This window comes from Copadichromis virginalis, linkage group LG11 (genome assembly GCF_057382275.1).
Source record: "Copadichromis virginalis isolate Kocher_CV1m ecotype Utaka linkage group LG11, C_Virginalis_male_GT1.1, whole genome shotgun sequence".
NCBI classification, from domain to species: domain Eukaryota; kingdom Metazoa; phylum Chordata; class Actinopteri; order Cichliformes; family Cichlidae; genus Copadichromis; species Copadichromis virginalis.
Window position 1 is genome coordinate 35,376,539 of NC_140628.1, and position 27,976 is coordinate 35,404,514.

At 39.1% G+C, this 27,976-nt stretch overlaps 1 protein-coding gene across 6 annotated transcripts in view; it reads right to left on the reverse strand.

The window, feature by feature from the left end:
• The window catches only part of glcci1b (glucocorticoid induced 1b), a 76,415-nt gene that overhangs the window by 47,649 nt on the left and 790 nt on the right, over positions 1–27,976 (reverse strand). For 4 of the 6 annotated variants that reach the window (XR_014922809.1, XR_014922808.1, XM_085472190.1 and 1 more), the window contains exons 3-9: positions 18,937–19,085; positions 12,252–12,341; positions 9,358–9,483; positions 7,275–7,409; positions 4,078–4,267; positions 2,903–3,023; positions 2,262–2,617 (exon numbers count right to left, since the gene is read on the reverse strand). Coding sequence is in view for 4 of the 6 variants with exons in the window: in XM_085472190.1 (XP_085328316.1) it covers positions 2,269–2,617; positions 2,903–3,023; positions 4,078–4,267; positions 7,275–7,409; positions 9,358–9,483; positions 12,252–12,341; positions 18,937–19,085 (1,160 nt within the window). In the remaining 2 variants the exon portion in view is untranslated. Of the gene's footprint in view, positions 1–182; positions 2,618–2,902; positions 3,024–4,077; positions 4,268–7,274; positions 7,410–9,357; positions 9,484–12,251; positions 12,342–18,936; positions 19,086–27,976 lie in introns of those variants that run through there. The other 2 variants (XM_085472191.1, XM_085472187.1) reach the window with 2 other exon arrangements.

Consider the following 27,976-nt stretch of genomic DNA (forward strand, 5'->3'; position numbering starts at 1 on the left):
CACGGGAGAACTGAATCATCGTTGCCTAACACGGCAATCATTTCTGAACGGCACAGTGTGCTTGTGAATATAATCAGAATTAGTATGATTAAAAGTCTTGGAGCTGCAAGCAGAGCAAAGCACTTCAACTGCATTTGTTGCTGAATGTGCTGCACATGTTCTTATTTGTGTTTCTGTGCGTGAGTGGCAAAACGGACCAAAGCCAAAGTCATGTTTTTTTTTGTTTTTTAGAATTATGTTATGATAATACAAACTTTGCAAAGTAACATCAGGCCACATCTGGCTGCATCTGTATATTGAGATAAACTGTGTTACACTTTTTTTTTTCGTCCTTAGTGTAGCTTTACTTCAAGCAAAAATCGAAATTGCACTCTTTTCTGATTGCTTTAACTTTACAAATTGGTCTAAAATAAAAATAGTGATTATCATTTTGTTTCCATTTTAATGATTAGCACTTACGTTTATGTAGTTGCTGAGCTCTTTATTAACACAAATGAAATGCAAATAAACATCCTGCTTCTTTGTGCTCCAGTAACACTGTATGATAGCAATTGTTAAGAACGGGTAAACTAACAGTTAACCTTCAGGCAACAGATATTTACTGTTAGCAAACAATGAAATGAGACTTGATTTTGAAAGCCAGGTACAACTTTAGAGTACAGGTAATGTTCATAAATATAAATTGTGCTTTACTTTAAAGCATGTATGGAGAGGTAGTGGACCTTGGTGCTTCTTTTCTCACAACTTCTTTTCTTCTTTAATTTTTGGGGGCAGCTTTAAGCACCAAAAAACTACTTGTTTAGGTCCAAGAAAGAAAAAAATAAAATAAAATTGTGGCTTAGATGGAGCTCTATCTCACCATCTTTGTCACAAATGTGGCCAAACTAATGACAAACTGCTTTATTACTAATGACTACAAACATTTGTTATCATGTCCTTGTTTGTTAACAGTAAACTACTTACTAAAGCTTAGTTAACCATCAGTTTACCATTTATCCCAGTTTGTTAAGTTATTACTTTGTGTCCCAAAACACATGAAAGGCCTCTCATCGTAATATCCTTTGGTACATATTTATCAAAAGGGCTGAAACAAATGCCATAATTGTCAGCATCTTACTTCCGCAGGGTCTAGCTTATGTCACTCGTTCCTTTTGCATGAGTTCTCACAGTTGATCAATTCAACAGCGGTCTCTGGAATGTGTCATAGCACCTGAAATTCTAACCTGAACAGGTTAACGCGCAAAGCATCAGTCACAAGGTGTGACATCAATCAGTTGATTCAGTCTGTATTAGCCTCCCTCTCTCCAGAAACTAAAAAAATAATAATGAAACATTTCTGCAAAAGACTGGAATGTCTTTCTGAAGAACAAAGTCAAACACTGGGCAAAGGCAACATAATCCGAGAGAGTACATTCCACATGACCTGAGTTATTGTTCTTGGTAGTGTGGGGCAATAAAACGAGGAAACGGAGGAGCCGTGTGCTTTTTGATTGGTTAGTTAATTGCTGATTAAACAGCTGATGTTTGCATTTTAGCTTACCAAGTTTATTAGTGATCAAACTAGGAATGCAGGTTTCAGTCTCGTCTGGTGAGCCTCTCAGGTGAAGCCTGCACTTAAGTGACTGCTGGTTTCATTTAAGACTGTGTGCTACGAATACATTCAAATAAGTAACAGGAGGGAAAAGGGGAAAGTATTCTGACATCCGGGTATCTTAAAAATATGAAACATAAATGCACTTTGAAATGTTAGCTTGCTGAACACTGAACAGCTAATAAGCTTGTTAGATAATGTTAATACAATATGTTTTTCTTGACATCGCTGTGTTTTGTGAGACTTTTGGATTTTTTTTTTCCTTTTTTTAATTTTAAACTGCTGACACTAAGTAACACAGTCATTCCAGCAGTCGTTTCTACTATTGTAGAAAATAAAAAGCAACGCTATTTCTGTTACGGGAAGTGTTATAGTACAGAGGAGGCTAGGCTACGTTAGTGATGGGTGAAGAGAGAGGCTCTGCCCAAGGTCAGCAATAATGCCCGAACCATCAGACTTAACTGACAGCGGGACTAACACTAGAATCAAGTAGAGATTCTTGTGCAGCAGGACGCTGGTACCATTATCCTCCTAAGTATTTCTAGACCTTGAGCACTCCCTGCTGGCTAACATTAGGATTATCGGAGTGCATTTTTTTTTCCTTTTCTTCTGTTAGACCATACCTGACTAGTTGCAATATTTTAGCTGTAGTTGGTTTGGTCGAGGATACCTGAGGACTAGCTGGTAAGGAGTACTTGTGCTGAGCTGTCTTTCCCCACATCTGCGTCGGGGCTCTGACTGACTGTGCAGTTGTCTGAGTTTACACCGCCACTCGAGTCGGTGCTTCTGTCTGTGGAGGACGAAAAGGTAGCTAGTGGTACCGTGGGCATACTCGGGGTGACCTGTGATCCAGAGCTGCTGTTGCCATGGAAACCAGGGTTGATGGACGTGCAAGAAGGAGAGACCGGGGAGAAAAGGGAGGAGCAGAAAAGTTTAACTGGGCAGAAGGCCGAGCCCCTGGGAATGAAGTTCACCTTGTTTTTGTCAGGGCACGAGAACAGAGGGAAGCCCTTTGACTTGCCAGACCTGAAGAGAACAGAAGTGGTACTCAGTTACTTGGCTTGATATCTTTTTATAAAACTGTATCTGATTAACTGCTAGTTACTGATCCTAGACAGCCATGTTGCTCTCATCCCTACCACCCACAATGCAGATAGGCTTGTCTTTCTTGTTTTAATTCAAGAAAGCATAAAAATAATGTAACTAAATTTCAAACAAATACAGTTTAATTGTGTAGCGGTAACTGCCAGATATAAGGCTATGAGGGTATGTCTAAAAACAAACCCAAGAGGAAGACCAATAAATACTCACACCAGCTCATCAAAGACTTTGACCTTCTCGCAGCCTTCTGGAGGTTCCCGTTTGAACATGTAGCTGTTGTTAGGTTTGGGCGACGTGGCAAACTTGGGGAGAGGAGAACTGCACAAATTGTCTGAAAATACAATAATAAAAAAATGAAACCAGTTTTGTGCTTTTTCTTTTTGGAAAATGATCATGAGACAAATGCATGAAATGTACATTATACATGTTGGCTGCAAATTTTGAGGAGCTGCCGAAAAAAGCGCAGTAGTGCGTCCTCAGCACAAAGCGTTTGTGGAATCATAGTTTCTTTATTTGTGATTTTTGTGGACAACGAAAGAGGATAAACTTAGTAAGCTTATCATGGAATTCTTTGGAAACAGACTCTAGAGGGGCAGATTAGAAACAAACAAGACTGATAAAGCACATCTTTCTTTTTCCAATGTTGTTTTCCTGCCTATCCAAAAAAAAAAAAAAAAAAAAAAAACCCCACACACAAAACATACAACAAAACTCTGATTTTTAAATTTTGTTGCCGTCATTAAGAACTCATTTTAGAGGTGTGTAAATGTTTAGTAAGGGCTCCTCCTTAGCAGTATCAAGAAACTTGAACCAGACTTCAGACCTGGTTAAGTGAACTGCGCCTGTTTCCCATCTCTGATTTAAAAAAGAAAAGAAAAACACTTCGCATCACATGCATGAAAGTGACATCACTGGAGGCTTGTTTTGCTGACAGGCTGGTTCACCCACAGTCTCTAAAGGTGAGATACTGCAGGTCCTTCCTGCTGCAGGCAGACTAAGCAATTAACTCTCTGCTCTCAGTACAGTCTCTCAGCAGATTAAACACCAACATTGGCGCGCGCACACACCTTCTTCGGCTTATCAAATTTAGGCCTGCCGAGCGCTGGAGCCTATCCCAGCAGTCTAGGCAAAAGGTGCCATAACATGGCCTTCAACCCAGCCCTGCTCCTTTGTATAAGCCCAGCAAAATGACCTGGATCAGGCTAGTCATGTGCATAACGTTGACCGAACTATCAGAAACAGACTCCATGAGGGTGGCATAGAGTCTAGATATCCTTTACTCAGCATATTCATCAGATTTCACACATTTGCCTCAAACCACAAAAGGTTTATATAAGCTTTGAATATTGCAAACATGCTACACCTGTTCACTAGTGAAGACACACCTTTGTCAATTTCCTCTGCATAACAGGGGCTCCCATCAGGTGAGTGCAGGTGATCAGAGCTGCAGGGACGGGGCGATGGGCTGGATTCACCACTCGAAGGAGCCTGTGTGTCTGTGTCACGTGTGTCCCCGCTGCTGCTGTAACGATGTGGAGGGAAGGGGGCACGGCGGCCATCTACCACATCCATTGTCTGCGAGGTCAGAATGCATAAGAGGTGGTGAGAAGCCAAGCGGTTACACACATGAATCCTAATATGAAGACAAACTCATAACCTCAATCTTTTCCCCAACACCCTCAAAACCATATGGAAACTGCTGAAGCCACCCAATGCACCCACCTGCTAACTCCCCGAATGAAATAATTCTAGGTGAAAAGTACCAGCTAAAATGCCCTGAATCTAAAACTTAAAAAGGCCTCTGGTGTATTTGTCTGGGTGTTTAAAGGGCAATTGGAGAAGCAAACACCACAGCAGATGGTAGTACTTGACAGCAGATGAACAGTGTGATGTGCAGAGCGTTCTGCTTTGGCACAGCTGATTCAAAAGGGAGACCAGGAAAAAAAAAAAAAAAAAAAAAAGCTCTGTGCTCAGCAGGCTGTAAATCTGTGGTGTGTGTGTGTGAGACCTTCTAAGAGTAGAGCTTTACAGACCTGCCAAAGTTTACTAGCCTGCACCAGACGAGATTTAAGGCCTCCTTTCCTATGAGCGATTTATTTCAGAGTGAGTGAGAATGTGTGTGTCTGGCTGCATGGTGCTGAAGTGACTTTACAAGCCTGTGCACGTGTAATGAATTTTAAGCATAGCCTAAAAGTTGTTTAAATCACAGGTATACAATAGTTGTGCATACATGAAGTCTGCCTTTGCATTTGGTGCATTCCTTACATGGTCAACGTTTATTTATCTGGTTTAAGATTAAATTCTAGAGCTCATCTTTGCAATTATGACTTTTAAAACATGTTAAAATCGTATCTAAATATTGCGTTTACACAGTGACTGCTTGTTATATGTAATCGAGCAGGGTTTGCATGATGCATAAAAAAATGTACTCTATGCAAATTCATTCATTATAATGTAAACACAAAGGTTATTTTATGTTAAACAGTAACACTGAATATAAACTACATGAACAACACTGACTCACAATGACCCTTGTAAAAGTGTGATGCAAGTGTGTAGGAGTTGCAGTTGACAGGGCTGGTGTGACGTAGAGTCTCAGCACAGCTTATGTTTGATCATGAGCTGTTAAAACATCTCATGATCAACATCTCACAATTACTGTACATGCTGGTAAAGTCACCTGCACTCACTGATTAAAAGACATCTTCATTACTGTAGGACAAACAAACAGGTTTCAGTTGTAAGCCGTTTCTGTGATGATAAAGATAAGTTCTTCATACCACAACAGTATTTACTTGGCATGTTCATGGTGATTAATTTACTTGAGTCTTAAACTGGAGACAGAGAGACAACCCCCAAACAATCTGAGAACTCTCTAAAACAGATAAAAATGAGCTCAATTAAATGCTGTACATAAAAATATTGCATGTGTATTAAGAGTCATGTGAATCTGTTAATCACTTTTGTATCCTTAATGTCTCTGAAATATAGGGCACTAGACAACATACACACCTGCTGTCAGATTGAGTTATGGAATCTGAATTTAATTTTTTAATAATTGAGCTGTTTTAATAAAAACTATGCTGTGCTTTTTATTATTTTCATGTAAAATGACGCCACAGAAGTAAACTTCGAGGTGACAGCTGATGTCAAATCTCTAATACAGTTTAGCTGACTTCTTTACACAACTACAAATCTCACCGAATGTGTATCAGAAGCAGAGCGAGTAGTTGGCATGGGGCCTTTTATTGTGAAAATTAACTAGATTCCTGTCCCCTCGAAATCGTCTGTGTGTAGCTTGATGCAGCTTCCATAAAAACTAAATCTAGCGCTATATTATCTCTGTGGAGCAAAGGAACACTTCTGGGACATTTCTAAAATACGTCTGATGAAACTGCAAGCATTGTCCTGTGAGGGTGCAATAAGTGCCAGCACCCACATCAGAGCTGGAACCCAAAGCAGCCACACCAAGTGTATTTCCAGGGTTACCCACATAGACTTCGCTTTAGATATAATAAAGGCCACCGCAGTACACGAGTGCAATCGTCTCACTGGTAAACAATGCCATCATTTTGAAAGTTCATTTGCAATTGAACCACTAGACCCAACCCTTCCTGTCTTGTGTCTCCCCATCGGCAGGTAGACCAGGCTGCTGTGATATGATGACTATCAATATCAATAAACTGACTTTCTAGAAAGGTTGGATGGACTCCTTCCTGTTCTGCAGCTGTAAGCAGTACTCCTTGTTCTGCTCTTTGGCTAATTCATGTGCCACTACTTGGAGGCTGTAGAGCAGCGGTCCCCAACCTTTTTTGCGCCACGGACCAGTTTAATGTCTGACAATATTTTCACGGACCAGCTGTGTCGCAGATAAATACAACAAAATAAAACTGTGGTATTTTGTAAATAATATTATTATTATTATTATTATTATTATTATTATTATTATTATTATTATAATAATAAACACAAATTCACAGTGTAATTGTGTAACTTTATTAGCAGCGTCCTCCTGAAATGCACCAACAACATCGAGAGTAACATCCTCCTCTCTGCCCCTTATTGCTCTCTGGGCGCTATGGTAACGCGTAAATATTTCTTTCAAAATAAGACACAAATACAACACAGGAAAAGACCCAGGGAAACCAAGTTAACGATAAAAACCCTGAAAACCATAAATTTCACACCCGAGCCTCAACTCTTGCAGCCCGGTACTGGTCCGTGGCCCGGGGGTTGGGGACCACTGCTGTAGAGCAAAACAAGGACTACAGTCAGCAGCTGCGTTCCAGTATGGTTAGGTTAGAGCCTATGCGTGGGATGATGGAAAGGCAGGAGATTAGACTTTGTAAGTCACAAAGTTTACAATTTAAATATGTGCAAAGAAGCACCTTATAAACAGCCCAGCCCACTTTTTAGCCCACTGGAATGCTTCATTTTAAAGTCTGTATGGCATTAATCTGACATTTTATCCAGCTGGTGAATGATAAGATTTCACAGCATCTGCAGGTATGCAGTTCAACAAGCGCTCCAAATCATGTTGAAACATAGCTTGACCCATCACAGGTATGGGCACACACCCTACCTGTATCCCCTGCTCCAAGTCCTCTCTGATAAACACATTTTCTAGCTCATGGTTGATGCCCTCCACACTGCTCGGCACTCTGCATATGAGGGATTTTATCACAGGCATCGTGGTCGAAGTTGAAGTTGCCTTATACTGAAATGAGAAAAAAAAAAAAAGACAAAAAAGGAGAAAAAATGAACATTATGTACATGTCAAAAAAAAGAAGAAGAAGAAGAAGAAAAAAAAAAAAAGCTTTGTATACTAAAACACTTCACTTGTCACATATCAAACTGAATTTGTCTTGGAATTGTGGGTGTAGACATTCAGTTTGTAGTTTACATTTAAGCATATCATGGTTTATGGAAATGTTCCTACAGCAGTTGCAGTGCTGAGCATCTGTTAATGAATGAACTGCAGCCAGTGGAGAAAGGGACATGCCCAGACACAGTTCTCCTCTGCTGTCTCCCTTTTACTTTTGATACAACTGGTCACAGAGGAGATTCATTAACTAGTAGTGATGGGATTTCCGGCTCTTTTTAGAGAACCGGCTCTTTCGGCTCGGCCCACTAAAAAGAGCCGGCTCTTTCGGCTCTTCAGGTTGTTTTGTTGCTTTAATTAATTTATTATTAACAACAATATAAAATTATGCACAAAAGGAATTACTAATGTAAAAAGAAAAAAAAAAGTGGTTTTATTTATAAATGTTTATATATAAATATATACGGTGGCTCCTAGAGACAAAGCACGTACAAACTCCAAAACACGTTTCTAGCATTAACTGAACTTCCAAAACAGAGCTACCTAGATCACTTAAATTACACAATTGAAAGCATATGCGTATTGTTTGTGTATTTATACACAAGTACCCATATATATTCAAATAATTTAAAAAAAAGTTAATTTTTTTATGTTAATTTGGTGTGTGTTATTACCACACCAAATCCAGTCGTTGGTACTTGCTGGCTTGTGTACCGACTAGGTAACAAAAACTCAACACTGCGTCTAGCATCCTGGAGCACTTCTGTTGTCTTTTGTATGTGCTTTGGAGTTTGTACGTGCTTTGTCTCTTGGGGCCACCGTAAATATACTTTTATTTATTCACTCAACATAAAATGTAATAAATAAATCATAATACAAAAACAAACTAGTCACAGTTCAACTTTTAACTATTTAAATTTTCAGCTTTTTCCTTTTACAAATTTAAAATGAAACAACACAAAACGCTGCAAACCACAACACAATTAAATATAAATTAAAATATGAAAACAAACAGAACATGCACATTCTCTGTCATATGGGCCTGCATGAATAAACTTTCTGAATACTTTATCATCTGCAACTGAAAATAGTTGTGGATGATTACGATACCTTTCTAATGTGATGTTGTTGTCCCTGGCTCTCTTTCTCTCCCTCCTGCTCTGTTCCTGTGCTACTGCGGGTGCAACTACCGCCCCTCCCCCCCTCTTCCCAGCACAAAGCACAAGGCTCGCGTGCGAGTCAAGTGGAAAAAAAGTGCGAGAGAGAGGGTGAGAAAGAAAGAAAGAAAAAAAATAATAAAAATCCACAGCTCGCGATAAGGAGCCGGCACGCATCGTTCACGTAAAAGATCTGGCTCTAAGAGCCATTTCGTTCACGACCAACACATCACTAATAACTAGGCCTCCTCAGTAAGAGTCAGAGCAACATTGATCATAAAGGTATCATTAAGATGAAACATTGCCTTCACAAAGTCTAAATCTTTCTCAAGTCATTTTAATCAATACCTACTCCCTAAAACAGCTCGCCTGGACCCAAAATTGTAACTTCATAATGGTCATTTTATACATTACTTTAAGTTGACATACAACCAAGTTAATCATTTAATCCTGTTAACCGACTAATGTAGAAAACAACCTTGCTCTTTTTCCTATCTTTGACAGTTGAAATTCAGGTTGGTCTGCCTTATTTGTGTTTTTTTTTTCCCCTCAGCTGCTAAGCTGCCTTATCATATTGCTGCTGTCAGCCTAAAACCCTGCATCACATGTGTGGGGTTAGTTAATGTTTTCACCTGAAAACAACAACCCACATAGTCAAAGCACAAGTACTGACAAGCGTAGCTCACCTGTGGCTGGCATGCAGTGCCATGCTGCGCCTGCTGTGGGAGCTGCAGCGAGCTCTGCTCCCTGTCTTTGCTCTGCCGGTTGACCTGTTTGCCACGCTGCAGCTGTAGCCTCAGTTTAGCAATCTGCTGGAAAAAAAAAGAAAAAAAAAGAAGCACAAGCACTTCAGTGAACGACGGCTCACAATGGGAGCCGTGAAGGCATGCGAACATATGAGTTAACCATTCCCATGAGTGAACTGAATGAGGTCAGGAGGTGAAAAGCACATTTCCTCTGATGTACTTCACTGTCAGCAGAGAGATAATACTGTGATTAATTTAAGTTATTCCGCAACTGTGAGAACACAATCTTTGCCAAAATACAGGAAAACCATCTTTGACTCCAACTGATTTCAAGATGTTTGGGAGGAGTTATATTCACTGAAATATGTGCAGTGTACGGCCATAACAAGTAGAGATATCAGTGATTAGGTGACTACTCAAAGGTTTCTTCTAACACAGGCTTTATACATTTCTCAGTAAGACGAATTCAAAACAAAGGGTGTAGACACTAAAGTCACGGGACTGTGGTATAGTTCTTTTTTTGCTAATATTAGAGTTTTAATTTTGGTGTTTACACTTACATGATTGTGTTTACACTTCAAGATCATAAAAGTGGTACAGTTTGTGAAGATTACCTTGCTTACTTTTGTCTGTGACAATCTCAAAAACTATTTAAAAAACAAACAAAAAAAAACAAACAAAAACAAAAAACACCTTGATCTTCAATCCCAAAGGGAACCATTCATGGTCCTAACTTTTGGGCTGGGCTCCAAAAAACTCAGATGCTATACAGCCTGAACTGCTGATACTACCACTGCTAACATTAGCCACACTCAGCAAACTGATCTGGCATTGTGTGTGCGCAACGTTACACCACAACACTTTAACAATACCATTTAGTTGTCAAAGAATGTGATTAACAGTTTAAATGTCTCTTCAATATACAGAAAATATTTGAACGGTGGTTTTAAAACTGCTCTTTAACAGACAGACAATATCTGCACAGACATTGTTTACTCTTGTCTATTAAAGCGTGCTTAATTTTACTATTTTCTAACTTCAGTGGATTTAGTCTGACGTTATTCCTGCCAGCCAAGTCAGTCTTCATGAGTTGTACGGTTGCAGATCAGTATACTGCATAACACCAGGCTTGCAAGTCTGATAATGAGACAAATTTAGTCAATGGGTGTTTCTACATCTGGTCCAGCATCAGCCTAAAAACAGGATACCTATTGTGAGATGCAGTTGCGCTATGCAGACAAAGGTGTGGTCTTCAGTGCTGATCTTGTCATCCTGGCAACACAGTCAACAAAGAAACTTGCTCTTCTCATAGATGTCCTCCCACATATGTAATCGCAGAGGGTAGAGCACTGGAAAGCAGTTCACTACATTCACTTAGTGACTGTAGCACATGATAATGACAAGTCCAGACGATCCTGATGTAATCTCAGTGGATGTGAAAGAGGGTTTTCCTGGCTGTGCTATCCCATTGACTGTACAGGCCAAGGCAAAGGGATTGTTTGCAAAAAGACAAGCACTAAACTTATCTTGTGGCTCTGGCTTCACTCTGAAGAAACAACAAAATCTGCAAAGATGGATCAGATTACAGAATTTGCCATCAGATAGAAATGCTGTAAGCTCATAGCAGAGAAAAGATTTTTTATCAAACTCTTGTGGCACTTATGAAAGTTTCTTTATCCCTTTTCTTTTATACCTGTTAACAGTGCAACACGAATACCAGTTGTTGACAGTAAATAACTGTCAAATTAGAAGTGTGAACATTCAGACTTCTGAAATAAACCACAGTCTTGTTCTTGTTAGATCACATGCTATGAAGAAAAAAGTAAAGCCTGTTATTTAATAGGACATCTCAGTACTGACCAATGAAGCACAGTAGTAGTGTGGTGTGGAATTACAAAACACATGTCTGAGCTTTATGAAAGTTGGAATGACACCAACCTCATCCTTTCAAACTGTGGACAACTTCTTCGGTCAACACATCTGTGTGCCATTAATATTTTGGAACTACTTTTGGACTGGAAACAGAAACTATGAGTGTCCATTATGCTCATATTTTCTGTTATGCTCAACAGAAAATATGTTCTGCTCAATATAACATCTTCAGTGCCTCAGTTACCCCGACTTAAGTTGTACATACCCAAAATGAAACTATATGGGTGTTTCACCCTTGAGAGGAGCTCCTGCACCATCTCTCAAAAACAAGAGGCCATAATGAGATGCAAAGGACACAGCTGAGTGAGGAACAGGGGGAGAAAGAGGATAAATTTAGACTGTGGTCTGAAGAGCTGGAGACCTTATAATGCCGTGTGGTCGCTTGGTTGGCCACCATGCCTGGCAGACAGAAAGGAGTGGAAACCAACCTTAAGGAGGATAATATTTAGTCTGACCACAGACCCTGACAAATAAAACACTTGAAAATGATATGAGCCTCAAAAACGACAAAAACATTCTTTCCTCTTGCTGAGTTAATGTATTCAGCTAGCCTGGGTGGATAGGACATTTTCTGTGGTATGAATTAAGGTTAAAATGGACCCATTACGCTCATTTCCAGCTTTATATTCTTATTTTTGGACTCTAGTGTAGCTTTGCGTGACTCACATTTTAAGCTAGTGGTCATTTATCTTATACTAGGTCTTGGTGCAGCCCCTGGGATGATCCACTATCCGAAACAAACAATTTAAAGTTTCCTACACCCTCCTTTTAAGAAAACTCTTCTGATTGGTTGTCCCTTGCAAACACAATCTGAACGATCTGAACAGATAAAATAGTGGATGCTCATAACAAACACTTGAGAACCTGACAGTAAGAAAGAAAAACACGACAGGCAAAACTACCTCTTTGAGATGGTCTGCGCTACCCCAGGAGGCTGACCGCTGGTGAGGACTTCCCTGATCTGCTCCATCATCGATCCAGAGACCCGGAGTCTGAAACACAGATATATACATGCTGACACAAACTCAAACGTTACATAACTCATCATTTCCCCAAAACATAAATACATTTGCTAGTGATATGCATTTCAAATGTACCGTGACCTCCTGATAGTATGTCTTATATTACACAGGCACGGAAAGTCCAATGTTGTGTGCAGCTGTACTGCAAAAGAGAATGGGTATGTGCAGAGGGTATCCATCCATACGAGAAAGTTTTATTTAAGACAAAAATGTGCTTCTTCTCAATAATCTCAATTATCTAATTTGAAACACCTTCGACACAGGTTTGATGTGTAAGCATTTCCAGGCACTGGCTTTAACTACAAGATTGTTGACCTTAACATATATAAAAAGATTCTTTTTTTTTTTCCATTTATCCAATTCCAGGTCATGGAACATCTGGCATAGGCTCCAGACCTCGCAAGACCCTGAATAGGAGAATAGGAAGATGCAGGTTTAAAGCCAAATGGATTGAGCAGAGGCTAAAGAGTGGGCTGGCTAGCAAGGCAAGGCCTTGATCTTAAATTAACATCTTCAGGGTTTCAAACAATGTACTATAACTGTTTAAGTACTGAATATTGTTGTATTTGTATGCATCAAATAAATTCTTGATATAACGACCTGCAGACCATCTGATTATGTGTCAGTGAGCGAAATATGCAGCTGAATGGTGAGATTAACCAAACAATAGATTGTTATTTATATTACTTAAATGTACATTAAACTGCTACAAATGATATATGTGCACAAAGACATCCACATATACAGAATAAATACTTTCACCAAACTGTACTTATACACACACACACACACACACACACACACACACAGGAGAGGTAAGGAAATACAAGCTCACACGAAGAGCTCTCTTAAAACCTCACCAAACACAATGATTAGGTAATAAATCCCCTCATTGTAAAGTCAGTCAGGATATTCGCAACAACAAAATAAATAAAAAACTTTTAAAAAGTCAAATGCTTAGATAAGCAGTTGAGAAAGATGCTTGCTAAAAGCAGTAATGATTGCCGTGTGTTTAAAATTAAAGTTGAAAATCTGGAATCAATGAAAGTCAGCAAAACAGTCATGAGATATCATCCCTGAGGAAACTGTTACATTCAAAAGGCAAAACTAAAGCCATTGCATGTTTGACTGCTTCCATTACTACGCCGACTTAAGGTAAATACTCTAAACCAGTGGCAGGGGACAAAATTCACTTTATTACTTGCAGACTACAGGAACACAGAATACAAGATGCTTAATTCTAGTCCAAAAACCAGAAACCTACCAAAGAAAACGTTGTCAGCAACAAAAGCATTTTCACGGTTTCCACGTCCGCACATTTAGTCGTGAAAAAGTTTCTTGGCTCATGTAAAATACAGATTTGCTACAGCTGTGCTCTACAATGCCCAGCCTATACCAGATCAATGAGTCTACAGAGAAGTTTTGTATCATCAGTAAACTTTTTTTTTTTTCGTAAACGTATACAAAACATTCCCTACAGGAGAGCACACAAGCATTTCTGTGTCACTGCACAAGTCTTTCAGATATGTTTAGCGGAAACAAGAAAACAGTTAAGTTATGCAAATTAATGCAAAAACAGAAACAGACTGAGGATGTTTTATATGGCTGTTTGAAACCACATACTTCCCCCTGATTATGCATATCAACACAGCCTCTGGTTCTCAAACAGCTGATGTTTTATCGACAGCACAGTAGTATGAAGCAACTTAAATGCCAGTGTCTTCACACTGCCTTATGTCTGACCCCACATAAACAGAAAACCCTCTATGGCTTTTCCAACTAACGCACAAGCCTTGCCCTATGATATGGAATATCACACTGTGAATAATGAGGAACACCCGTGAAGTCGTTTGCGCTGGCTCGCTGGTGCCGGTTGCCTGAGAAAAGGACAGCGGATTAAATGAGCACTTGTGCTCTCATAAAAGGGACCACTGTGCTTGGCAGATGTATAGCTAGCCTTTAGCATTAACATTTTGTGCATGGGCTATGGAATCGCTTGTGCCGTTTGATGCCTCTGCCAAACACTGAGGGACTTGATGCTGCAGCGTAATCTGTTCATGCAAAATGCAGATTGGTTAGAAAGGGCACAGAGACTGTGTGGAGCTTTGGACTCGAGGAAAAACTAAGTTCTCACAGATGTTATGTGACGTCAAGGAGGACCTGTAGCTTATGAAATCTGCAATGCTTTTATTGGCACTTCAAGGTATAGTCTCATGGGAATGATAATTAGTTTGCATTTTTCATTAGTTATACTTATTCATTAGTTATAATGCACAGTTTGGTGTTAATTTGTATTACTTCAGTTATGGTCATTTAAACAGTATCAAAGGGAAACGTGGTGGCAGGCTGAAAAACTGAATGCCCTTGTCAGGACAGGAAGATATTTCATGTTCCTTAATCTTCTTGAGGCTTAAATCACCTTCATTCTGATTTGTGTTGTTCAGGGGTGGCAACAAAGTGCTGCGACCACAGCAACCTTCAGTACAGGAAAAACAGCTTGCAGTAAAAATGATGACACTGAGGTGCGAAGTTGGCCTGAAGCTAGAGCCCTCACTGTTGAGCAAATGTTTAAATGTTGGCTAACAAACAAATGTAAGCGAGTTCACAGGTTCAACACTGTTTTCAACATAAGAGGTCTTCCAAGTGATTATGATTATTATTTTTTTGTTAATGATAAAGAAAGCTTATTACCAGTCAGTGGGCTAAAAGATGACACAGTGAGGTCACAATATCATCATTGTTTGATATCTTAATTTGCAATTTAACTTCCCCAGGGAAATCATAAGATATGGCAGTTACAAAAACCACAGGCTGCCTCTCTTTATTGACTCTGTTCCTCTCAAACAATGTGTTAACAAGAATACCCACCTTTATTTACCTCAGAGGGCCTTTTATCGTTTCAGCTCCGACTTCCAAGCCTGAGCAGTGTGCCAGGTGTGGTGCCTGATAATGTAATGCTCTACAGATAAAACCCAACTGTTACTGCAGCCTGTAGCTCGCTTCCTATTGTGAATCACACCCAAAGGGTTACATGCAGGCAACATCCTCAAGAATCCAGCTCTGTTCCAAAGCAGGAAATAATGACTGGGCTTCAATAGAATCACAGTGGAATTTGTGCTGTTTTGTTTAGATTACATGCCGAGACATGCGAGCAAAGTGCCGCTGCTATAATTTGGTGCATTTTAGAGATGCAGAGACCATGTTCTCTGACTGGGCGAGTTGACTTTATGAGTCAGTAAATCAAAATCACTACAAGAGACATCAGTTTACATTAAGCGTCTAGGAGGCAAACATGGAAAAAAGTTACTGATTAAAACGTGGCATGAGATAACATCCAATAAAGCACTCTAACACATGTTTCTGTCGAAAAGCCTTTGTACACCAAGGCAGAAGTTGGATGCATGTTAACATTAAGCCACCTCAAAGCACGAGAAACAGCATTTCTTTTAACGGCCCTTTGAGGCTTGCTCCCAAAGTGAGCCAATCCCATTAGGGAGTGAGATTTCAAGCAAAAATACCATTTAATTTTCACCAGTTTCTACAGAACTGTAATTCAATGCTAGCTTTAACTGGTGGAGTCTGTGGTAGAACTTGTTTTCTTCTACAGAGAGCTTCAACAGCTTTTGTATTTGGCTTTGGTCATTTTCTAATTACAGAGTAGAAACTGTGCGACTAAGGTTTAACAAAACGACAACCAGTCACAAAAAGTAAATTCATCGACACTCGCTCTGGCAGAGAGCGCATCGGGTGGTAGCAGCGTATTATAGCCTGGATAGTTTTGTCTTTCATAACTTCAGGATGCTTCCTCCCGTATTTATTGTGTTGGTATGTTTTTCAGTTTTGATTAATTAAATTGTAGTTTTATTAGTCTGTTACTTATCACTAATTAGAAGATGTATGTGTGTGTTGCACCTTCACACTTTATGGATGCTGATTGCTAACAAAGTTTGTTAGCCTTAGTTTATAACTTAGCATCTACACTCCACCCAAATATGGTTACATCAAAAAACAAAATGGCAGCTGCAAAACGCCAGCGGGTGATATCACAATGGCTACGTCCATGTCTACCATGTACATGTGAAGTCTCAGTCAAAGAAAGAAGCTAAAATTCATATGAAGCTGTTCAAGATATGAAAATAACACAACAGCTTGTGTTGTACATTTTCAATTACACATAATGCTAATGAGTCTTTTCCTGTCACGTAGGCCCAGAATGTGCACACATATCAGCGGTCAGCTGGTCATCAGCTCCTGCACTGTGTGCAAAGTGCAACTTTTAATAGAAGACATGAGGCAACACAAACTGATCAGTTTTGTCTTTATGCTAGTTCATTGAGGTTGCCTTGGTGTGTCAGGATCCTAATCTTCATACAGACATTCTCTGTGTTCTGTAACCACAGGGCCTAGAGCACGCAGCCCTGTCCCGGAACAGTGATTAGCATATGTATGGGCCCTCTGCTCCTAAACTCCCACACAAAAGGCAGGCGGGCCGTGTAGCCACGAGGGCCAGGTGGTAAGCAGTGGGATTTCTCCTCGCTTCAGTCATAGCCTGGGGGACAGGTGCAAACAACTTCACCTCCATGCAGGGCTGAATTACAGCTCAAAGGAGAGGCTGACTTGAACTTGTGCAATGCACAACAAAAGAGTCTGTGGATCCTTTGTGTGCTGCTTGCTTCTGTTGTTGTCTCATAAAAAGAGCTGGGGCCAGGCACAACTTGTTAACAGGAAGTGGTCTATGACTATCCTTCAGGGATGGTTGTGCATTTAAGAATTTGAAAACATCCAAAATGTTTTTCATTTTTTCCACAGCTTCTAAAGACATAAATCTTAAATTGGATTTTTATTTTAGCCTGCTTCAATCAGATTTTTACAGGTAAATATGGTTAAGAACAAGGCAAACATCACAGAGTGCTTAAAACCCCCCACTAAGTCTAAAAGATGGGTCCATTTATTAACATTAGTCAAGATCCAATCACTATCAAATCAACTTTCCATTCTTGCCCAGTCTGTCCAGAATGCACAGGAACCCTGTAATTAGAGATGTTTACTTTGCACATAGCCAGCTCAAGAAACTTCGTAGGACCCACTCACCACTTCCTCAGCCTACACACAAAGAAATGCAAGGAGAATGAGGGGTTAAAGGGATGAAGCCCATGTAAATGAGCCTCGGCGGTCTTCATTCAGACACATGAAAGGCTTCTGTTAGCACAGAGGAGAGCAGCCCTTGTCATGATCATACATATTCAATATTCTTTCATAACAGAAACCCTCCCCCTACAAAAAAAAGGCTCTTTGAGTGAAACTACATTTAACACCGAGTCACATGGCAAGATTAGTAGCTGATTATGTGTGGGCAGTTATCCAGGAATACTGTGGTCAGATTCAATGTGGAATCCATGCATATGCCTTATGAAGTGTTATAATGCATTAAAATGTTGTGCTTTCTGGGAATTTCAGACTATTCAGACAACTCTGTTAGGCCTACACTGGCAGCCGACTCCAGACTTCAACTACCAGATTAATATAACAAAAGTCTTTCGCCAGCACCAAGCACTATGACAGAAACTATGAAAGAAACCAAAAAATAGTTTTGGTACTCATGCCTGCAATTATTTGCTGGGAAAAATCATTAATTTGAAAAGTCCTCCTGGCCTCATGGTTGACAAAGTGGCCTTAAAATAAGATTATAATATTTTATGTCTTTATTTTCCAGTCAACTGTAAAAATAACTTTAAAAGGGCCATAAACCACACTCATTTAGACAGATATTATTGGGGCAAGTAATTGTGCATCTCCACTTAAATGCAGTATTTTGACTCAACTTTTCCAAACATTAAAGACTCTTTCACCACCTAATATTGCACGTGCAAGCAAAATGTAACACTGCAGAGGCTTAATACTGAGTTATGATGCATCAGTTAAAAAACGTCAGCTACTAATTTCCTTCTTATGCTGACTTCTCTGCCTGTAGTGATTTTTTTCCTCCATTGTATCCCCTATGGCTTAGAAGATGACTACAAAGAGTCCAAAATTCCAGTGTAAATGGGATTGTGACGTAATCACAGTTGTTACAACAAATGCAGTGACCACATACAAAGCTGTCTTTGACATCCAACAACAGAAAAAGAGCTAAAGCCTGAGCTTCAAACTCACAAGAGTAACTTGTACATATGTCAAAATCTTTTGAAAAGTTGCCCATGTTTCATTTGAATAGTTAACTGTAACAGCATATACAACAGAACATTAGAAAATGATGCAAATATTTCCTAAATCAAATAATGATTTATTGCAGAATTGATTTCTAAAGTTCAGGGAGTTACTTTGGGCACCTCCTTGTTTCCAGAGAAAACCGTGTAATACATTTTTAAAAGAAAAATGTCCAGAGAGACATCAATTACAACACCCAGAGTTAATTTTGGCAGAAAATCTCCAATCACTAGGCTTAAAGGTTGATTAAATGCACGCCAGCATTGCGTAAAGGTTAAAGATTACTGTTGAAAAGAGTTAGGTTGAGTCAACCCCCGCAGGCCTACAGCCAAGGTAGGATTTTCTGAACACTGTGTACCTGTGTGGCTTTGTCTTTCATACAAGAAGGGTAGGGTCCATGGGAGTCCCGAGGCCACTGGCCAGTGAGGTATGGCCCTGTGATGGCGTCCAAGGAAGAAGCCCGTCGAATGGCACTTGAATTCCTCACCTGTAATTTGGATCTTTCTGCTGTAAAGTTAGAAAGAACAAAGAAACAGAATTAGACACACACGCATGCACGCTGGCATCAGTGCATGTCATGATGTGCAATACTGCCAGACACCCTGAGGTATCTTTTGACTCTTCCTTGCTGAGTGTGTTAATAAGTTTCAACTGAAATGCTAACATTTTAGTGTAACAAATCACTTACTGCACAAATGCAACCAGGAACATGAAGCCATATTTTGAATGACAAACCAAACCCAGTAGTTACATTTTTATCTAGAAATAAAGGAGCATGTAAATCGACGTCAGTTATAATCAAAACATACTGCTTTGATTATAAAAAAAGCAAAAACAACAACAACAAGAAATGTAATAAAACATGGCTTCAACTAACCAAATGAGTTTGTGTACCAATATCTTCTAGTTTTGAAAGTATGGACAGTATGATGTGTTACAGCAGAGCAAAGAGAAGGCTTGCGACCTGAGGCAAATGTAAATGGCTGAGCAGCAGTATCTGATATTATGAGAATAACCTGCTATGAGCTGGAGCAGTTAAGCACACGCCACCCACATAAGAACTCATAAACAACCTTTTAAAAAAACAAAAAACAAGCGCGTCCATGCTCACAGGTGTACACACGGGTGATCACACCCACAAACTACACCCTTTTTGGCTCCTACCTCAAAGCACACTGTGTTCTGTTGATCTTATGTGCTGCACAATAATGTTTAACATTTAGTATTTACTGTCATATTCCCATATATCATTGTGATGTTGTTTATTCTATTACTCTTGTTCTCTTCTGCTTGCTTTCTTTTTTCTTTCTCAGCAGGTGATCCAGGTGATTGATATATGCATTTTTTTTCTCTGCCCGTTCTGTTGGTTTTTGTCTTTTGCCCTTCTCCCCCGTCCCTCTTCTCAGCTGTTTCTCTTTCCCTCTTTTTTTCTCCCCTTCTTTCCCCCAGTCAAGTCTGTCCCGTATTCAGTAAGTGAAAATAAAATAAACAATAAAAGGTGAATCAAATGGACCATTACGGCAAGGCTGGGATGGTCAGTGTGGTAAAGTAAATCCGTTGGGCATCTTTCTTTGCCTTTAGACAACAATTCTGATGGCACAAGAGCCAAACGGGACAGGAAAAAAAAAAAAAGAAAAAAAAAAAAAAAAAAAAAGAGAATAACCTGCTATGAGCTGGAGCAGTTAAGCACACGCCACCCACATAAGAACTCATAAACAACCACAATGCACATCAATACTGCCTGCATTCACTCTGCATTCCTGCAGTGCCACGCAGTTAAAAACAAAAAAAATCATGTAAAGGTATAAGCTCGAATGTGCTTAGAGACTGCATTACATTTATTAGCCTCAATTATACTTGTAGTAATTTCTAAAAAAAGCAAGTGTACATTCTTTCTTTCATTCCCATATCAAAGGCAGGGTAAAGTAACAGAACGATGAGCAGGAAATATGCTTGTTTACTTTATTCCTTGCCTGAGCAGGCTAGGGCAAGGGCCTTTCCAACAGACACACAGACTAAACTATCTCCATGAGGCACCTCTCTCCTACTAGAACTACACAGCCATTCATTGTTGCTCTTTGTTCGCAGAATACACAGGCCTACACACCCAAAGGTATTGCCTAAGTAAGCTTACTGGGCTACAGTAAAAATTCCCTGAAGCATTCTAGACAAAGGAAGCAGGCTAAATTTTTATCAATATTTATATAGTCCAAGCCAGTGCTCTCAAAACTGGGATTGTAGTTATTTTCCATCATTTCCCCACTTGCCAGACTAGAATAATCTCCCGATGAGAAAAAAGAAACAGTATGAAAGAAGCAAAGACATCAAAGAAGTCTATCTGCTGATTTTTTCATGGGTAAAGTAAGTGTATGTCAAATTAAAGAATTATTTTCAGGTTGAACTTCCCTTCGCAGTTCAGACAGCAAGCTGTGATGAAGTCTTTGCATTTCCAGGATGGTGAATTATTAGCTGTAAGGCAAATGTGATAACAAACATGTAGTTCTCTTTTGCAAAGTATAGGAGAACTGTTCGCCCCAGGTTTGCACAGGGATGCGCGAGACTGGTTGAAGAGAAACTTTGGTTAATTTAGCGTGATCTACAATTCTACTCCTTTTGCGTGACAATTGGCAGGTTTTCTAGGTCATATGATAGCAAATTGAATGCGTTTGGGTTTTAGACAAAACAAAAGACAACTCAAGACCTTCTCAGGCAAGTGCATTTTAAGAATAAATCACTAAGTTTTCCTATTGGTACCAGGCTTAAAAAGAGAGACTGTTTCTTAGACATGGTTTAAGCCTAATCCTAGTTTAGAAACCCTTGTAATTGGACACTTAGGCTTAATCCAAGTTAATATGGCAAATCTACTGAAAGTGCCAACATGTATCAAAAGTGAAAATGCACTGACTTTACCATAATTTTTAAACTGACATCAATTAATTCAAAGTATTTAGTTGAGTTTGAAAAGCAAAATGCGCTCCGATTTTTCCTTTTTCAAATCACATTGAGGCACCAGCTAAAATCTTATTCTCAACTTGCACGTTGATAACAAGGATAATGGATAACCTTGTACTGGACATAAGGACATAAGCATAGGGGGATTTTTATTTTGTTTGTTTTTAAGACATAAGATACAACCAGTTAATTAGTTAATGCAGTGTTGCTCAATTATGGCAAAAATAATCCCAAATACTTGGCAAATATAAAGTATCTATATGCTGCAATAGCAGCACCTTTATGTAAAAATACACATTTAGCTAACAAATGTCTTTCAGACAGAAGATTTATTTTAAATGCACAGTAGAATTGATTTACCTGCCTGATTAAAGCAAACTGCTTTATGTTAAAAATAAACAAAAAAATAAATATAAAGCACCCTGGTGGAGAGTAAATCTGAGATTTCAGGGTGCAACAAAAAGTAAAGCGTAGGGTGCTGGAAGGCAAGACGACGTCGTCAATATTCACAAGATACCAGAGATTTAGTTTCAACCATAATGAGAGGGGAAAAAAGCAAATAAAAATAATCACTTAACTGCACAGCCCTAAGCTAATATATATCTCCAACAACCCTACATGTGTAGAAACAGTTATAAAAGGATAAATGGAATTAAAGAAGTCTTTAAAACACTAAAAATGAGAACTAAGCTAATGGTGGGCTAATGTATCCATTGCTGTGTGTAAACAAAGTAATGCTCTTCTGTATGTACAGTTCAGCATGGGGGTGGGCAATAAAACGAAAAGATAATTATGACAAAAAACTTTTCTTCAGTGAAAATTTGAGATACAGTAAATATCATTTGTTTGTATTCTTTAACACTTGAAGGTTTTGAATGGGCAGAGTTAAGGTTTTAGTTTATTATATACACTGTATTTAAAATGCAGCAGCATGGAGATCTACAGTACATTTATCATGTTCAGCTTCACACATTTTCCCTTAGGAGTAAAAAATGTATTATTTATTTTTTTTAAAAGTGATTTGATTTTATATCTTTATATATCCACTGACGGGGAAAAAAATTTGCGATAAAATTTTTTCCCCCCATATCACCCAGTCCTAATTCAACGTCCTGTTCCAAAAACATCACGGCTGTGATGATTTCATGTTCTGATTGTACTGTGGAAGCAAAAATTGTATAATTGTGTGCTAGAAATTCTCAAAGTGACGTGACATTTAAGACATTGATCAGATGGCGGTGCAATCCTGAATAATAAAAAAAAAATAAAAAAAAAATAAAAAAAACAACCCGCTGGATCAGGTGACAACGTTTCAGTCCAGCTAGCAGGGAAACTAATATATAATGGAGGACATTAAAAGCAAAGTGGCAGCAGTTTGGCTAAAAGGGCATTGGCCCAGTGTATTATTTTTGGAGAAGCCTAGTTACATTTATGATAACAGAACGTGTTGCTGTCTGGTCCATATCTGGTACTTATGTGTGAAGTTATGCACAAAAAGAAGAAATTAGCATGACTATATATGACCGCAGTATGCAGTAGATGCTTATTTAAATGAAACTTCTGCAAATACAGATTTTTTCAGTTTTACTAAATAACGTAAATTTATATTGTTAAATATATGCATCACATTGTACTTTACAAAGCTAGAAAATATTTAACACAATATTTTAGATGAACCTTATGTTATCCTACATAAAAGAATGTTTCTCACTGTGAGGAAGAGAGGGGAACCAGAGGTTATTAATTTAACACCAGTATCTGATCATTACAAAAGCCAAGGTATCGATATCTATATCTTACCTTAAAAAGGGGGCGGGTCTGACAATTTTGAAATTTAGCATTTGAGCATGCACTGCCATTTCACACAATGTAAATGAATAGATGATAAAATTAAGTGTGATTGACATCAGAGTTTGTAACTGTGTGTGTCTTTGCAGGCTGAGAAATTGCTTGTTAGCACAAAAAACAGTAAAATAAATTCAGATACATTAATATAATATAAACATTATTCACATCTGAGTCCAGTGGGTATATTTCACAACAAGCTAGTATGAACAGGTTTGAATGCATCTCAGTGAATGAGGAACATATGTGCTAACAAATCCCCCATTTATGTGTGTGGACTTAAGAATGAGCAACCTTTAGATCAAAGTTGAGGGTAAACTTCCAGGTGCTTCAAAATGTCACATGCATAGAGATGAAAGTACAGGAAACAGTGCAGTTGTGCTACAGTCCACCGATTCAGACCACATTCATTTTCACATTTGGTCCTACTCTGCAGTTTGAATAGCTGACAATGAAGCAGGGCCATTTCAGCACAGCTGGCACTTTGACTTTCATTGTGGGGACAGTGTGGTAAAAGATGATGTCATGTTGGTGAACCTAAAAGGTCATAAGGTGAAATATAATACTCTTAACTCTGTCCACCATCATCAGGCTAAGATCTAAAAATCATGTGAACCAAAGTCCATCACCACACCCGTGGCACTGTAAGCCACTTTGGACGGAGTTTTCCACCAAATGGCAAGCATTATGTCTATGAGTGGGTTCAAAGTACTACAGTGTATGAGAAATTATACACTGCACATACTATTGCTGTAGTCAAATCACACTGAGCTGCAGCAACGAAAGATAAAGTGAACAATTTTTGCTCATATTGAGGGCTTTTCCTGGCTTAAAAGGGGCCTTTGCATGGGGATGACTGTACGTGAACGCCTGACTGGTCTGCAAAGCAAAAAGTCTGTTACTTAACGTAGCAGAAGTCTATGCATTTTGCACTTGGACATTGGATAAACAAAAAACGTATTTTAGGTTTGAGTAAACTACCAAAAAGCATGTTAAGATTTTGTATACATGCAAAAATTTTGATATATTAACAAAACTCAATTTAGTGCCACATGGCATCCACATTTACCCCAAGTATTCCTGACCAATAAATGCACTGTACTGGAAAATACCTGCAAACATGTTTTCAGGTGTCTTTAAAGAATTACTTTCTGAAATGTGAAACTATAAGCAAAAGTGAAAGACAAACTTAACCCAATCTCTTAAAATATTTCTTTTTTAATTAAAGTTCCATTTTCAAAAACAGATGACTGGGCTGTCTTATTGAGTTTACTGTGATTAGAATTTGCTGATCAGTGGAAATAAATATCACCTTCACATGGACACTATTTTACACTTTTTTTTTTTTCAAGAAAAAAAAAATCATCTCTAGGAAACACTTTCTATACATTTTATATAGTAAGGCTGGCATTACCACAAAAATAATAATGATGCACTTTATTTCATAAAAACAAACAAAAACAAAAAACTGGAGTTCAAACCCATTCAGAGGGCAAACTGGACTCACTGGTGGACAGGGTCTGGCCTAGGCTGCATGCCCGACACCATGTTTTTACACTGTAGATCAATTTCTATTGATATTTTATGTAACAGGGCTAAGAACTGGCTTAAGGTTAAGGACATAAAGTGCAGCTCTAGAAGACGTGAGCTGTGAAAAAGAAATCCGACTATAAACTGCCAAAGCTTCAACACACCGACCCTGCCTTGTATAAGCGAGCAGTCAGGGAACAAAATCTAGACTTTCGGGATCACTGCAGACTACATGTAAATATTGTATACAATCTTGCTGTTTTAAATGGGGGGGATCTCAATAATGCGAACAACAATTATTAACCCTTGGCCCATACTTTTCATGGACAACACTAATAACTGTATTTTTCAAATTAAATTACACCACTGACCAGGATGCTGGGTAATGCTAGCTAACAATCTGCTGGGAGGGAGTCTGTTGTTGCTTTGGGGATCCGTGAACACGGATGGACGCTGAAGAAACAACAGCAACAAGACTAATTTTGCATCATTTCTGGTCATGCTGCCTCTGTGCCAGACTTGCCCTGGAGGTGAGGTTTAGGTTGCCCCACCCACCCACAATTACAGTGAACCAGGTAGGACAAAGACAAGAGTACTCAAGACTGACAGTTGTTTTGCATGACGTCCATACAATTTGTGTCACCAAAAATTGTAATTTGTCCAAATGGATTTTATCATGAAGCTGAACTTCTTAGTGCTTATGTGGGAAAGTTCAGCTAGATGTTAACTGTGACATGACCCATTAATCCGTGAATTTCTCTAGTTCTCTAGTGTTGAGTGTTTTCACCTTCGTTATCCTGGTGAAAATAGTCAGGGGGTGCATATGACTGTGACACTACTCGCACAAAGCCTCGTCAACACAAGTTACTATCCAGTGAGGACATCCTGGATAATCCTCTGACACTTAAACAAAATTTGCTTAAAAAAAAAAAAACAACAACAAAAAAAAAAAAAAACACCTTAATGCTTGATTCATTGTGATCTGAAACAGGTGGCTGAGCCCATAAACTCATCAGGAAAGTATTTACTGGGGTCAGGAAGGAGAGAGGTTTTTCCATAGACATTTATAGAAGCGCAAGTCTATTTGGAACCACAGTTATTGCCCCCTGGAGGTCGTTAAAAGAATGCAGATATATCTATGGTCAGTGTAAAATACTGCATTGGTGAAGCATTTCTAACGTAACAGGGAAATTCTGCATACTTGTCACTAATGAGGTAGGTCACACAACTTCAACATTAATGCACAACTCTGCTAGCTCACCAGAGCTACTTCACAAGGAATGTGCTACTGTGCTCAGAGCTCATAGCCCTTTTTACTCTTCAAGTGTAACTCATCAGATCATTCTCTAGGCAGAACATTAGACTACAGAGAGGCGGCTATATCAGAGCCAAAATTTGTTTTACACATTTTTAAAAAAAATAAGTACACCAGTAATTGGGGTAAAAAGAAAAAAAGCTGCATATGGTACCTGACAATCAGCCAATGCCCGGAAGAAACTTTGCCTGACACAAAAAATGATTTGACTTATGAATAATGGGCTGATTAACTTCATTCATTTCAATCTGTCTGCTTGACAGTTTACAATCATAAATGTCTGTGTTTTACTTACTTTTGTAAGTGAAATAAAAGTGACAGGCATCTTTGTGTCATATCTTTATTTTAATGATCAATAACTTATTCTGGCAATCTTATCGGTTATTTGTTTCAGTTGTTTTTCCACCTTTAAATTGATCTATATGCCACATTTTTCACTTCCGGGAACCATGAGACCACTTGCTGATGTGGCCCATAGTACTTGTCATCTGACGCCTCACAGGCGTGTTTGTACTGTGGGGTCACATCCGTGAACGAGGGTCAAGCCTCTATCATCATCACCACTGACATGGGACACTAGTCTAGGTTAGAGGTTGACTCTCTCAGAGGACCGAGGTATGCATGGCATGCCAACAGAGCAGGGGATCAACACCAGCTCAGGTGAAATTCACCATGCTTGGTAAAGCTGCCCACTCAGTTGTTATTGAAGAGACTTAGTTTCCTGCCTTGCATGCTACACTAGTCAAGGCTGGAGGTCATCTCATTCAAAGAACTGAGGAATGTGAAACACATCACAAACATTAAATTCCACACACTACTCCATAATAACTATCGTGCTGCATTGAGAAAAGAGGGCACCCATTTAGTTAAAGGTAAGAGGGAAAATCTATTAGAATTTGACAAATGGAAGGAACACTGCCCCAGCTGCTGAGGCAGGAGTAGTCACTTAGGTTAACCAAAGCAGAATGAGCCTGTTTTGCCTCAATATACAGGAAAAGCAGGCCTTTCTTATCACAGAGTGTTTCAAACACTAGCTTGACAGAGCGTGGTTAGGAGTGTTTTTTCTACAAAAACACAGGGGCTACAGAAAAAGTAGTATTCTTTCAGCAAAAAAGAAAAAGTGCACTGCTGGCCTGTGAAAGCATACTGCTACAGAAAACCGGCCACAGGGTCAATATTTGGCAGGAGAAGCAGCCAGTTAAATAAGGTTTAGTCAGTGAAGCACTGGGTGCTGCCTAAACTCTCATATGCTCCTTCACTGCATCTCCATATCTCTTCCAAAGATCAACTGGGCATGACATGAAACAACATAAGGCCAGGCTCTGCTATCCATGTGCAAGGCAGCATGGTGAGGTTTAGCATATGTTCAGTGTACATGCATCTATGTATGGAGTGAGAGTCAGTCTAAGCAACACCTGACCATTTCTCTCGCGTGGCTTCTCCTGGGAGTGACGTGGCCGCTGTTATAACTAAAATCAGGTCTTTCTGCCAATTCTCTCCTTTCAAAAGAGCAAATAAAGTAAAGGAGCCAGTATTTCACTCGACCCTCTTTATGACTGCATAACTGCACTTAAAGATAGGCTTAAATGCATAAAACCTCCTTCAAAGCAAGTGCCAGCCTGACTCCAGACTAACTTGTTACCCACCCCAAAAAAATAATATGCGATCACATTTTAGCACATTTAATGGCATGACTATACACCACACAGTGACAACATAAGTTAGGCTATCAAGACAAGTCATCCTGAATCAAACG